The sequence below is a fragment of the Malurus melanocephalus genome, unplaced genomic scaffold, assembly GCF_030028575.1.
Source record: "Malurus melanocephalus ecotype Western Australia unplaced genomic scaffold, MMel_1.1 scaffold_629, whole genome shotgun sequence".
Lineage (NCBI taxonomy): Eukaryota > Metazoa > Chordata > Aves > Passeriformes > Maluridae > Malurus > Malurus melanocephalus.
Genome location: NW_026623861.1, coordinates 182430 through 196514, shown reverse-complemented (window position 1 = coordinate 196514; position 14085 = coordinate 182430). Strand labels below are relative to the sequence as shown.

General features: G+C 43.8%; 1 protein-coding gene across 2 annotated transcripts in view; it reads left to right on the top strand.

Annotated features, from left to right (window-relative positions):
* The window catches only part of ERG (ETS transcription factor ERG), a 141654-nt gene that overhangs the window by 36608 nt on the left and 90961 nt on the right, over positions 1 to 14085 (top strand). For both annotated transcript variants that reach the window (XM_057383392.1, XM_057383390.1), the window contains exon 3: positions 5946 to 6033. In XM_057383392.1, the coding sequence (XP_057239375.1) occupies positions 5995 to 6033 (39 nt within the window). In that variant the 5' untranslated portion in view covers positions 5946 to 5994. The remainder of the gene's footprint in view (positions 1 to 5945; positions 6034 to 14085) is intronic.

Below are 14085 nucleotides of genomic sequence, written 5' to 3'. Positions count from 1 at the left end.
ATGATTAACTTCTGGAGGTGTTTCTTGAAAGTGAAAAATCTGACAATTTATTTTGCTGCCAGAATATAGACCAGCCCCATCAATCAACCTGCCCCACTCAGCTTTTATTTCTCCCACTGACTTTTATTAAACAAATAATGCCATATTATAAAAAAAAAAAACCCCATCCAAACTACCAAGAGGTGCTATTGAAAAATTATCATGGAGTTACTCTGCTCTTTAAATTGCTTCTGTGGAACTAAGCACATCAGACAGTGCCTAACACAGCTGTTGAGTTCTGTCCTGCAAAGTCGGGGTGAGTACACGATGTTATCACTGAGAATGGAAAATTGTAGAAACCTCCTGGCTTGACACATCCTTTCCTACTTTGGTTTTCCTTTCCTTTGCTATTATTTTATTCATGGTATCCACCTGCAATCATGAAATCTTACCCTAACAGCAAATACCCACTGACTGCAGGTGAACTCAACCTTTTTTGAGAGTGCAGGATCTTTCCTCACGGTTTTATTGTTGAGGCTGTTAAAACACAGAGAGGTTACAATGAAAGAAGAGAAAAAAAACCCTAAAATTTAAGTGGTCATATCTAACCACAAGTTAAACATAAAAGTTTTGAACTCATGTCCTGCAGCACTGCTGTGTCATAGATCCCGTCAATGGAAGAGTTGTGGTGTTTCACTCTTATCTGCTTTACAAAYGCTGAATTATAAACATTTCTATTGCCTTTCTGTGCTGGATCCTACTGTGTTTTTCTCTTAGAGCCATTTTCCCTCAGAAATCCATATTTACAGGGCACAGAGGGGCTGGGGCTGCCTGGGGCTTCCCTCGGCTTCTTGGCAAACCTCTGGAGCTGCAGCACCTTCCTCTAAACCTGGAAATTAAATTAGAGGAGGGAAGGCTTGAACTTACAGTACCATGCTGGGCAGGAAAGTTGTTTGTTTGCTTAGCAGTTCCCAAATTGCAGCCTTGTAAGGATCTTCTGCTCCTGAGATTTGCCCACATGAGCCGAGGCAGGTGGGTGAATTTCTGGCCTGGTGYAAACAGTTTATTTCAGTGGATGAGGATTTCACCTCTTATCTTCATAGTCCTGTTAAAGGAGTTAATTTAAATAAGTTAATAACAATGTAATAATTTTAATAAAGCAGCAGTACAGGGGAATAACAGCGTACTGCTTTTCTTTTGTTAGATCCTTGGATCTCTAGGCTACATCTAGAGTGCAGCAAGCCTAAGTTTGGCTTAAATTTGCTAGACAAGGGCTCCCACCATTACTGAAATTATTTTGGGTGTCCAGAAAGGCTGCAAATCACATGTAGCATAGCTATCCACCAAAGAAGTGCAGCTCTAACCTGCAGCAACAGGAACTTGTGCTGTCTCTGCACACCACTGAGAGCAGGTTTATAGTGCTCTACCTTTTGAATATCCCTGCCTTTCTCTTTTTTACACAGTTTTACCAGTGCTGGTGGGACCCAGGCACAGAAAAAGAGATTTCCTGAGCAAACAATCCAGCAAAGGACTTGTCAAAAGTTTTCCAACAGCTGAAAAGCATCAGTTCTTTTAAGATCTGTGACCAGTCCAGTTGCATGACAGTGTGAGGGGGTCTGAAAGTCCTGCTGGCACTGACTTGGGATGTTCTGCATAGCTGCTCAGGGATTCACCTCCTGTGAGTAATGGTAAACATCCCAAGTCATGCTGGTAGAAATTTGGGGTGGTGCCACCGTGGTTATTCGTCAGCCCAGTGTGTGCACACTGTGTGTGTGTGTGCCAATCCCAGTGCTGGGTGCCTGTCGCAGCAAAGGGGGGTTTCCTCAAGCCCCCTGTGTTTGATTGTTGTGTCAGTGCCCTTCAGAGCTGTTCTCCTGTGTGACAGTCACATCTCAGGCAGGAGGGAAACGGGGTTACTTGGGGGGAGCCATGGTCCAGCCTGTGCTTGGATAACCATTCCATATTGTCCTTGTTTGCAGTGCACCAGGAATCTGGCCTGGTGATTCCAGCACCTCGTTTGCTAAAACGAGGTTGTTGATTAAACAGCTCTTCATTATCCAGCACTGGCTACAACTGAGGTGTTATTGTGAGTGTAACTCCCTGTGCAGATGAGCGCTTTTAGCCTGGAAAAAAAGGAGGCTCCAGGGACCCTCTGCAACTCCCTGACAGGAGGAGGCAGCCAGAGTGGGGTCAGGTTGGGGAGCAGGGACAGGAGGAGAGGGAACGGCCTCAGGCTGGGCCAGGGGAGGCTCAGGGTGGACACCAGGAGGAATTTGCCCATGGAAAGGGTGCTCAGGCCTTGGCAGGGGCTGCCCAGGGARCTTTGGAGTCCCCATCCCTGGAGGTGTCCCAGGAAGGGCTGGAGGTGGCACTGAGTGCTCTGGGCTGGGGACAAGGTGGGCATCGGGCACAGCTGGGACTCCAYGGGCTGGGAGGGCTTTTCCAACMTCGGGGATTCTGTTATTTGTGATTTGGGCTGTTTATTGCTGGCAGRAGAGCAGCACAGGCTGTGTTTGTGTGCTTGCTGCAGCCCTGCTCTGCTCCCTGTGGATGCTGCGTGGCCGGAGTTTGGTCTGGAGCCCTTTTCTRCCAGCTCTGCTCACTGCCTGCTCGTGCTCCATCGGAGCACTTCGGTGTGGGGGGTAGAACACATCAGCAGGAACCTGCTGGGGTTTTTAGGTGAGCACAACATGCCAAGTTACTGAAAACACACCTAAAGTCCTGTCTGCAAGGTGAGAAAATGCACRAGATAGGTTTGCATCCAGTCCCCATATAAGGGGACGTGCAGCCTCCAGTAATTTGGCAATATTTGTGCTCCTTAAAAGGTTTGATCCCTTTGATACAACTGTAGGAGAGATGGAACARTGCAATCCCATCTGGTGAGCTCTAGATCTGTACGTGATTCCAARCCCTTTGATGTATTTACATAACTCCCCAAATGCGTGCATGGAAACAGAACAGGCTCCAGAGCTTATCTGTCTCCTCCTGTGTGGGGTGGCCCTGGCACACCCAGCTCCGGCTGGTTTTGTGCCATAATTTGTTTCTATCTTGATATTTTAATCTGTCCTGAGCATCAGAGGGGAATTTAAATCCTCTAATTATTGCCATTTCTAACCAGTGCCRTTGTTCTTCCATGACACTTTGGATGCATCAGGGGATGGAAACCGGTCCCACAACCCTCTAYTGCTAAAGCTGGATTAGTAAAGGCTAGTCTTGACTTAGGATGCCAGGAAGGGTAAGAAAACCTGCTCTGTGGCTACAAATATGTCCTTCCATAGAATCCCAGAATCACAGAATGGTTTGGGTTGGAAGGGACYTTAAAGATCATCTCATTCCATCCCCCTACCATGGGCAGGGACACYTTCCACTATCCCAGGCTGCTCAGTGCCCTGTCCAGGATATCCTTCCTAAATCAGGAAGGCACTTAAGCAAGTGTTTAACTCTCAGTTTGTGTTGTAATTCCCTTATTTCAGTTTTCTGAAAGGAGATGTCTCCCTAAACYAGGCTTTAGTGTCAGGTTTGGCTCTTGCCTCAGAGTCCTGCTAATTTAGGGGCTGCAAGGCAGACCCTCCAGCCACRAGCAGACCCTGTCCCACACCATCAAGCACAAACATGACCAGCATTAAATTTGGGGTGGGGGTGGAGTAGGGTCTGCCAATAGACACCATCTGGTTCAGCGAGTTAGTACCAGATGTCTGGAAGCTTCCAATTCCAGCCCGTAAAGGTGGAGCTGAAATAATTAAAATTGYATTTCTGTTTGGAATAAGCAAGGAAAACTGTCACAGCTTTTTTTTTCAGCCATGATTTCCAGAGTTGAAAAGATAAAAATCATGTGTTTTGCAGACAAGCACTTGTCCCACTTTGGAGCAGCAAGAATTGAAATATCCAGAAAGAATACTGCCAAAGGTTGAGGTTAAAGCAGAATTCCCCCCTTTTAAGTTCACAGCAGTACAGGGGAAAAGTCAAACGTCCAGAGCCAGTTGTGTTTTCCCAGCTTATATTGGGCAACCTTTGCTTGTCTTTGATTCCCATTCCTTGTGGTGCAGAGTTGGCAACTGGTTTGCAAATGTTCTCGGTTGTCTTCTCTTCCATAAAGGATCCACCTTTWTGGGATAGAGATGTGAAATGAGTGACCTGGAATTGCTCAAACAACTTCTCCTTAACCCTGAGAACTTCAGGTCTGAGCTCTGAGTGAAAAGTATGTTATGAGTGAGACCGGGCATTTTTGGGATGGAGTTCCCACSTCTGAGCTCAATTTCTAATTTCTCAATTTTCTAAGTCTAGGTGTTGTTGGCAGTTGAGTAAAGGCTTTAGAGAGACCAAAATAAATCTGGATATGGCACAAATCCCCTTTCCTGGGTGGGCTTCTTTTACTGGGGGYGAGGTGCAGTTGTGGCAGTGCAGTGATGGGAGTATGAAAACACTGAAAACATGATCTAACACTGGGTTCAAAATATTTTTCCGTCCAGTTTATGTGATCCAGATCCTATGTGTGATGTTTCAAAAACTTAAAATATGAATCCTATAAATCCAGCGAGGATGTGGCAGGCATGGATTTACTGGGGAAGGGAGGGAACTAAAAGCMCATCAGTGCTGTTGGTGTTTCTGTCTGACTTCAATCCCAACAGCATCACTGGTGAAATTTTGCTTTTACTGTAAAAGCATCTCTTGCTTTTGAAATTCTGAGGAAAGAAAAATCTTMATTTCAAACCATGATGTCAGTATCCCATTTGATCATCCACATATAGCTGGGAAAAGTGGACAAAATGGGAATTTGGCTTGTTTAGGGATTTTTAATAGGCCTTCAGATGAACTATTTTGTTTTCATGGATCTGAAAGAGGAAAAGTTGGCTGTTTTAAGTAGTAGGGGGAATTGTGCTAAGATCTAAATGGTGATCCCTTTAATTGYACTGTTTAGTATAATTTACATAAATTAAACTTGCATAGCTCATAAATGGTTCCCTGACATCACTGCTTCTAGGACAAGCTGCAGCTCAGTGTTAGCCAGGCAATATTGCTTCTAAATCAATAGATAAAAATGCATTTTGATTTCCATGTTAGTGTAAATGTGAGAGTAGATAATGAAATAAAAAAGCTGATGCTGAGGAAAAATATTGTTTCTGTGATATCTCCTGCTGCTTTAAAAACTGAGCTCAAGGTCATGGGTGGAAGGAAACCCCTTGTGTGAAAAATGGGAATTTCCACTCTTTAAGGGAAAACAGAGAAAAAACCAGATTGCTTTAAATTATGTTCATGTTCCTACATTTTTCCACATTTTCTAATTCTCATTTATTTATCCCAATTTATTAGCAGTAATTTGGTCTTCAAGTTACTGAGCGGTACTCTACATAATTTACATTCAGGACTGTTGCTATTTTAAAGGGATTTAATGGTTTTCCAGCCCCTACACATGCAGACAAATGCACCCCACCTGCCCCAGCCCCTCTGCACTCTATTACTGGACATGGATAAGGGATTCCAGAACATCCCTGCTCTGAAGTGCTGTTAATTGAGTGTCTGGAGCAGATTTGCAGCTCTTGTAAATGAGCACAGCTTCACTGAAATGGTCTTTTTTATATCKGCTCCAGATCTGTCCCAGTCCTGCCGTGTGTTTCTAAATTGGGAAGARTGGCTTGTGGAAATCTCTGATATCTCGGGTGAATAATGGGGTTGGACTGGGCAGAGAACGTCCTAAGTTCTTATTTTGGGATAATTGTCCGTTACAAGTAAAGAACATTTTTTCCATGAGAATTTCAGGGAAAAATGTTTTTTTTTTTTTCCTGCATGAAATAAATCCTCAACAGGTTCTTTGGAGACAGAAGTGTTTTAGAGCTTCAGCTGTGCTGAGTCTTGAGGAGGTCTAGGGAAGGAAAGGTGCTTATCAGTCTATAAAAAGATAAGAGATTTCTATTGAAAATAAACATTTAAAGTATAATGATCTGACTTTTGTTTCTTTGGTTATGCAGCTGCCTTGGGATCTGAGCTCCTGGTAAACACGTTGGCCTKTTAAAGGACATGATTCAGACTGTCCCAGATCCAGCAGCTCACATCAAGGTTAGTTTCCTGTTTATTGTGAGTCCTCAGATGTTTGGGGAGCTGTAAAATTAAAGAATATGAACACATACTACTGCTTTCCTTGCATGTTTATAAACTGTGCTACTGCCCAGCCTGGGCTCTTTTATTCCTTAATATTTACATGCCATTGTCTGAGTCAGCCCTGCAGTCTTTGTTGCTGACACCTGCGAGATCAGCTCTGAAGTACGTGGATATTTTGAAGATAACTTTTTCTAAAATTAAAACTCCCTTGATGATCCTTCAATGTTTGGTGTGCTTGATAAAATACACCTTCCTGAAAAACACTGGATTTATGTGTCCCTGATTCTGCTCCACGACATCCAATGGCAAACATAAAATTCAGCTGAAGAAGGAAAATGAGCAAAATGCAAAAATTCAAAGCCAAGCAAGCATTCCTTACATAGATTTCAGTGGATGTTGTAAAATGCTTTAAAACCAGCATTGGTTTGCTATGTTTCAGAAGGAGATGTTTATTTTTACTGTATTATTATTATTATTATTATTATTATTATTATTATTATTATTACTGTTATTGCTGTGGTTTTCTTACCCTTCTTCACTGAAGACTTGGCCCATGTGATACCTGACAGATGTTGCTGGTGATGTGTTGCAGAGAACAAGTAATTTTGGGGTGTTGCACACAAATTTCGTCAGGAACTGGAGTGAAAGGACTAATAGTAATGGGGTCAGACTGATAGAGGGGAAATTTAGGTTGGATGTAGGGAAGAAATTCCTCCTGGGAGGGTGGGCAGGCCCTGGCACAGGGTGCCCAGAGAAGCTGTGGCTGCCCCTGGATCCCTTTGAGTGCCCAAGGCCAGGCTGGACATTGGGGCTGGGAGCAGCCTGGGACAGTGGGAGGTGTCCCTGCCCATGGCTGAGGTAGAACTCGATCACCTTTCAAGTCTCTTTCATTTTTTCTGACTGCCTTTCTGTCTGTTTTTCTTTGAAGTTACATTTTCTACAGCTCCTTTCACAGAGTTTCTCCTCAGCGGGCTGCCATGTACCAGTCAGCAGCTCTCTCTGAAAAAAAAACCCACTTTGCAACTTATTTTTAACTGAAGCATARAATAAAAATGAAATATTATTTTAAACAACTCCCTTTTTCTGTAAAATGCAGTGAATGAAAGAATCTTTCTCACTCTATCCCTCTCTGTTGTTTTTGGGTCGTGTTTAGGATGAGTTGCAGTAGTGGGAGAGTTGCTTCTTTCCCCATCTCCAGATTTTCCAAACTGAGCACACTCACAGCCTTCTGGTCCTCAGTTTTTATGGAAAGAGAAGAAAAACAAACCTTCACCCCCCAAAAAACGAGTCTCCCCTCAGCATGGGTTACARCCAGTAAGACTTCAAAACTTTGAAGGGATTTAGTACCTCTTCATGCTGTCTGAATGCCCACAGCAGCAGAAATAACATAAAGAATAACTCAGTTTCGTGCTTTCTGCCAAAACTGGTGCCCAAAGAAGGTTTTTGTAACCACAGGAGTTAGTGGGAGAGGGCAAGGCTGGCTATGAAAGTGTCTTATTACAGCAAGAGAGCRGCACAAAAATCTCAGTAATGGTGTGTTCAGGGGAATTGTAGGAGCCTGTTCCCAGCAGAACATCACCCCAAAGCTGCTGTTTTAATGAAAAAGGGTGTGAGGAAGGCAATTATTTAAAGCTGTGTTTGGGGTAGGAAAGCTGGCCAACTCCACTTCAAATCCTTCTGATTTCTGTTTATGTCATTAGGGCCTGCTGTGGTCTAAACACATTCTTTGGAAATCTGCCATGGATGCTCGGGTCATTTCAGCTTTAAAAGTGGACATAGCTACATTCTTAAAAATAAGCCAGGATAAAGTGCAGGGGATGTGGGAAAGCCTTTCTGGTGTGGTGGTCTTGTSTGTCTGCACTGACAGTGCAGGTTCTGGTGCTCCCAGCATGAGGMGGACGTGGAAACAAGTCCAGAGGGGCCACAAAATTGGTAAGRGGGACTGGAACACCTTCCCTGTGGGGGCAGGATGGGAGAGCTGGGAATGTTCTGTCTGGAGAAGAGAAGGTTGTGTGGAGACCTCAGAGCACYTTCCAGGGTCTGAAGGGGCTCYGGGGAAACTGGAGAGGACAATTCATCAGGAACTGGAGTGACAGGAYGAGGGGGAGTGGCAGCAAAGTGAAATAGGGGAAATTCAGGTTGGATACACAGAAGGCATTTTTTATTGTGGCAGTGGGGAAGCCCTGGCACAGGGTGCCCYGAGAAGCTGTGGATCCCARTCCTGGGCAGTGTCCAAGGCCWGKCTGGACATTGGGARTTGGAGCAGCCTGGGATAGTGGGAGRTGTCSCTGCCATGGCTGGGGTGGAATGAGATGATCTTTATGGTCTCTTCCAATTCAAACCATTCCATGATTTTTTGATTCTGTGACCTCTCATTCCTTTTGTGATGCAGAAGAGACAAATAGGATTCATTACAATGACAACATTATATCCTCAATAGAGGATAACCATATTCTGTCCCATGGTGGCATTTGTATTTTGTCCTTCAATAAGCAGATACAGCCCCATCCACGCACATTTAGAGCTGGAACTTCGAAAATTCACTTTCTAGGAAATGTGCATTATAATTCTAGGAAGTATGTTTATTAAGATTTGGTGGTTTTCAAGATTTAAATTTTCTGCCTGAGCTTGTGCAGAAAAATAATGCAAAAGATACATGAATAAGGCAAGATACTCAGAGATGCTGGTTCTTTTTTTACTAAGGGTATTTTATTGTGTGGGTTTTGTGGGTGCGATTTTGAAATCGGGCCTTTCTGCTATCCAGAGAAAATGTAACAAATCTCGATGCTCTCATGCTCCATTCCTGAATGAGAAATTACAAGAGTTGGTTTCTTACCCAGAATTACACGTTCTGCATCCAGGCAGATSCTGTCCAATTTTGGGAATGTTTTGAAAGCCTCAAAKTGTGTGTCCTCGTTCTSTTTGGGCAGCTTCATTCCAGAGATMCTAAAGATTRAGCTTTACATTTTTCAGCTTGAATGAAGCCTCTGACATTGATCTGGTGACATCTGGTGACTCCCTGATGTGTGATTTCACCTGAGTCACAACCTGGTGTTTTGTTCAAGCACAAAGGAAAGAAACATTTAACATGGACAAAAAAAAAGGATGGATATTTTCAGATTTTCAGTTCCACTTCAGCAAAATATGGGGAATTTCAACCCTGATCTTTGAGCAGTTTCACACATTTAGTGCTTGTGAGAGGACTGAAATAAGWAAGGCTGCTCACATCAATGAAATTGTGGCTTTGTTTGGGCAAGACTGTCATTTAAACTCATTTTAATGTCATATTTTTGTTGTTCTGTAATCATTAAACTCTAGTTTTTACAATCACAGTCACAGAAAAACTCTGACATGCTGSCTGAGATTTCCATGTTTTAAGGGATTTATGCTTTGTAAATACTGGTCTTTAAAGAACCCCTTTATTTTTTTAAGGGTTAAATTCTGGTTTCAGCAAAGGTCGAATGTTTGTTTGACTGTAGTTGGCTTGTGCCAACACTGTGAGGGGATTTTGTGGAACCAATTCTCAGAAAAAAAAGTAAGTCACTGATGTTCCCATTGCCCTCACTGGGAGAGGAGGAGTCCAGTGCATGGTTTATAGTTAAAAAAATGACTGTATTAGCAGGAATGGTGTCTATCCTGGGATAAGKGGTGTGATTTTCACTGAATCACTGGAAGATTTGGTCTGTGCATATCTGATTTTTCTGTTTGTTGGGGATGGTTTGGAGATGTGGGATGGCTGAGGAGATGAGTGAATGGCAGCAGCTTGTGGRTGGCACACTCTACTTTTTTACTTCAGAAAGTGAAAATGAGAATATTTTACATGCCAGACAGCTTAATCAAAGAGGAATTTTTTGATGAAAAATGTTCCAAGGGCATCAAATGCTTTGAGCCAAGCTCAGCTGCTCTGTGTCTGTACAATCTCATTTGTTCTGTGGATGGAACTGAGATTGTTGCCCCTGGGTTATCAAATCTGGAAGCTGTTCCTGATACTACAATGAATGAAAACTTGGTTTCTCTGAAGAAATAAAAGTATCGGTGCACAGCAGTTTCTGAAAATCACTCCTGAATTTAGGGTTATCTGCCCGAGTTGTGGTGGCACCTGTACATTTCGATGCCCAGCATCCCATACTGTCACTGGAAGTCTCACCTGATATCAGAACTCCTTTGTTGGCCAAAGAATATATTGGGTTTCAAATTGTGGCAGTGTACTGATGCTTCTGGATGTACCTAATGTGTTATGGTAAAATCTGATTTATTATTTTTTTTTTTTAACTGATGTTATTTGTTAAGGATCATACTCTGGGTCTGATATAATCTGTTATTTTTCCTGGAATTGTAGTCTCTAAATAGGATCCAAGATTTTGTTATGTTGGGAGTTTTGTATGCACAGTACAGTCTCRGCCTGAGCAGGCAGGGGGACAAGAAGGGAAGGATGGTGGAATTGTTGTTATCCTCCAGGATAAGGMGGATAAAGCCAGGCTTTTACTCCCACCACTCTTTATGGCCCTGACTAAGCCAGAAATTCAGTCTTTGTGGATTCTTTGCCTCGTTAGAGCACTCCTTGCATTGCTTATATAGTGATACTTGGGCAGCTCAGCTGCGAGTGAGAGCATGGAAATGCGAGCCAAGGATACAAAGAGCTTTGCCCAAAGTCCCACGTGGAGTAAACCAAGACCCAGTGCAGTGTGGATGAGGAGCTGATCTGTATGGGGCAGGGAGTGCTGTGAATCACAGGGTGTCACCTCTGGAATCCAGAAAACAGGGAATAACTGCTCCTGAGAGCAGCTGGCTGATGAGCCAGCCCTTGTCCAGGGCAGGAATTGGTGATGGCACCGTGGGCCAAAGTCCTGCAGTGGCCTCGGGGTGGGACCAGGAGCCTTTGCCCCAGAGCAGAGARGTGAACAAGCTCCTGAGGGCTATGTGGGCTGCAGACCCAGCTGCTCAGGGATAACTGCTCCCTCCCCATGATGGATGGGAGAAGGTTTTAGTATCAGCAGCCCCCAAAGCTGAACAGTTGTAACTCCATCCCCTKTTTTTACCCCTCACTGTGGACTTCATTCATTATTCTGGAGAGACTTTAAAAGCTCTTCAGCTGCTTTTGTACTGACAGGGTAAAACCACTGTTTGAGTTTCACTGCTATTCTTACTAATTGTACTGGATCACAGCCCCTAAATCTTGTTTGAGTGATTGCCATGGCTTACTCTGTGTCCTCAGAAAAGAAAGTTTACCGTGGATGAGTTTATAAATACATTTTACCATGGATGTGGGTGGCATTCTTCCCTTCTCGTGCTCCTTCAGAGCCCTCACATTGCCAGGCTTTAGATTTGCTCTGTTGTTTCCCTCCTATGTCAGCACACATCAGTTACCTGTAATAATGCCAAAAYCACTACTGGATTTGAACTCTAGAAYCCCCTCCTAGGCAGCAATTGTGATTCACTTCTCAGCAGCTTAAAATTCTGGATGGTAACCAAATGATTGCCATGGAATTCCTATGAGTAAATTCTTCCTTCTTCTTATTTTTTTCTTTTCTCTTGAACTCTACCTCTTCTGTCTGCCTGAGCGAATACCTCCTTGCTAAAGGAAAAGAGAGATAATGGCTTCTGTGTGCTATAATTGATGAACTTTCAGCAATTCGGAGCAAATCCAAGATTGCTGCCAACAACCATATGGAAAACAGTGTTAATGACATGTTCAAAGARGAGTGTGTTATTTTGATAGGAGATGGTCTAGAGACTTTAATCTCTATTGTTATAGGGACTAATGGCATGGATAATTCCTTAAGTGGGGCCATTTTTAAACAAAAATTATCTTTTTCATAAGCAGGAAAGAGCAAACTAAAGAGTACCAAATGCATTTTCAGTGCTCTGGCTGATAGACGTGCTTTACACGGACCTGTTGTTACATGGAGTCAGATGGGTTTAAATCTCATTTCTGCAGTCTGCCAGACGGTTGAAAGTCTGGACATTTCCACTGGTGATGGGTAGAAATCATAAAATGGATGGTCTTGGAAACCAGAGCCGGGRTGAGAAGCTGAGGGTGACAAGAAGCTACAAGGAGAAGTTGGAAAAAACGGATGAGACAAACTGGAACAAGAACAAAATCGGTTGTACTTGGGGGACACTGAGAAAAGAAGATTCCTCCTGTTCCTACTGCTCTGCTCTGGAGCCTGAAGTGGGACTGAGGGCTCCCAAATCTCAGCCACCTGTAAAGGTCTCTCAAGCCCACTGCCAAAATACTTGTCCCCTCTTCGTTAGGTCCTGGCCACCCTGGCACGTGGGATCAGCAAATCCACAAGCCCAAATCTCTGTGCTGTGTTTTGTGCCTCCAATGCTGTCATTTCTGTGTGTGGCTTTGTGAGATCACTGAAGGGAAAGGGTGCAGGACAGTCTGGCTCTGGAACAGCCTTGGGGCTCTCTAAAGGACTGTGTCCTTCCTTGAAAGGTGGTTACAGAAATCACCTGCCCTAGGCTGTCCTGGCACACATCTGCAGTGCAAATGCTGAAGATGTGTGGAGATTGTCTCCAGCAAGTCAGAGATTACTGTTTAACGTACACTGGGTTTGTATTTTGCCTTCATTTGGCCACAAATATCACCAACAATGGGTCATTTTTCACCTTTCCTGAGAGATGATTCCCCATGCCTCGCGGTCATGAAACATTTCCTTCTATTCAGCCACACTGCTCCCTTCTTTGACAAACCTTTGTGTATCAGCTCCAGGATTCAAACTCCCTCATTTCACACTGACTTTTCTCCTCTTCTTGAGGAGGGAGATTTATAGGGAAAGCTGAGGGGAGGTTGCCAACCACCACAGCCTGTGCACATTTGTTCTTCCCAGAGMCCATTTTGGATGGTGGGGGTCAGGCAGCTTTGCCCCTCACCTTTGCATCCATTCCTGCTTTCAGCTGCCCTTGCTGTTTGGTCGCAAATGTGGTCACCAATGACCATTTCGTAATACCCAGAAGGCATTTTCCAGGAGCTGCTGCTCCAGAAGCCCAGACAGGGATAATTCATCCTCTTGAACTTGGTGATGTGCTTCATCTGTTCAAAAATAGATCTCTCCATTCTCTCACTCTCCCTCTTCCTCCTCTCTCTCTCCTCCCTTAAAAAAATTTCATGTTTCAACTTCTTCTAAACCCCATCCTCTTTAAATGAGAAATTCATTCATTCCTACCCAGGATATCTTCTCAAGACCCTTTTGGATTATTTCCCCAATCCTACTGGTGTCCCAGAGTTGACTGTAGGGTGCAATATCTTTTGCTGTGTTGTTTATCCCCTCTTTTAGATTGTTAATAAAGACATTACCTCATAAACAGTTATGGGCATTTGATTATATACCTTTTACCAACTTGCTGTTTTACGTTTGCCAAAAGTCTTTTCTCTGTTATTCTGTAGGATATTTTCAGTCTAGCAGTGTTCTTTCCCAAGACATTTCAAATTCTTGTTGTTGAAAATCTTTGGCTCAAGTCAGTAGCCACTATTTGGGTATTTCCATACGYGTTTAATTAGAAAATGGATTCTGTGCAATATGTGTATTCCTGGTGCAATTTTATTTTCTCAAAAAAGTGTATCTTGTCCTTATCTAAAAGAGCAGAAAGGGTGGCTGCTGTTCCCCTAAAATCCCAAGTCCTTCTGGCCACTTCTCTTCCCAGGAGGCTCTGCAGTGCTTTCTTCACTATCAGGTCCTGTTMACAAATTCAGCTTTAACCTGTAAACCCCAAATTTTGGCCTCCACATTGACAGCTTGTTTAAACTCAGCYGATGTGGGTGAGTTTTATTGTAAGATACAGAATCACAGAAAGATKTGGGTTGGAAGGGACCTTAAAGATCCCACTGTCCCAGGCTGCTCCCAGCCCCAATGTCCAGCCTGGCCTTGGGCACTCAAAGGGGCAGCCACAGCTTCTCTGGGCACCCTGTGCCAGGGCCTGCCCACCCTCCCAGGGAACAATTCCTGCCCAATATCCCATCTGGCCCTGCCCTCTGGCACTGGGAAGCCATTCCCTGGCTCCTGT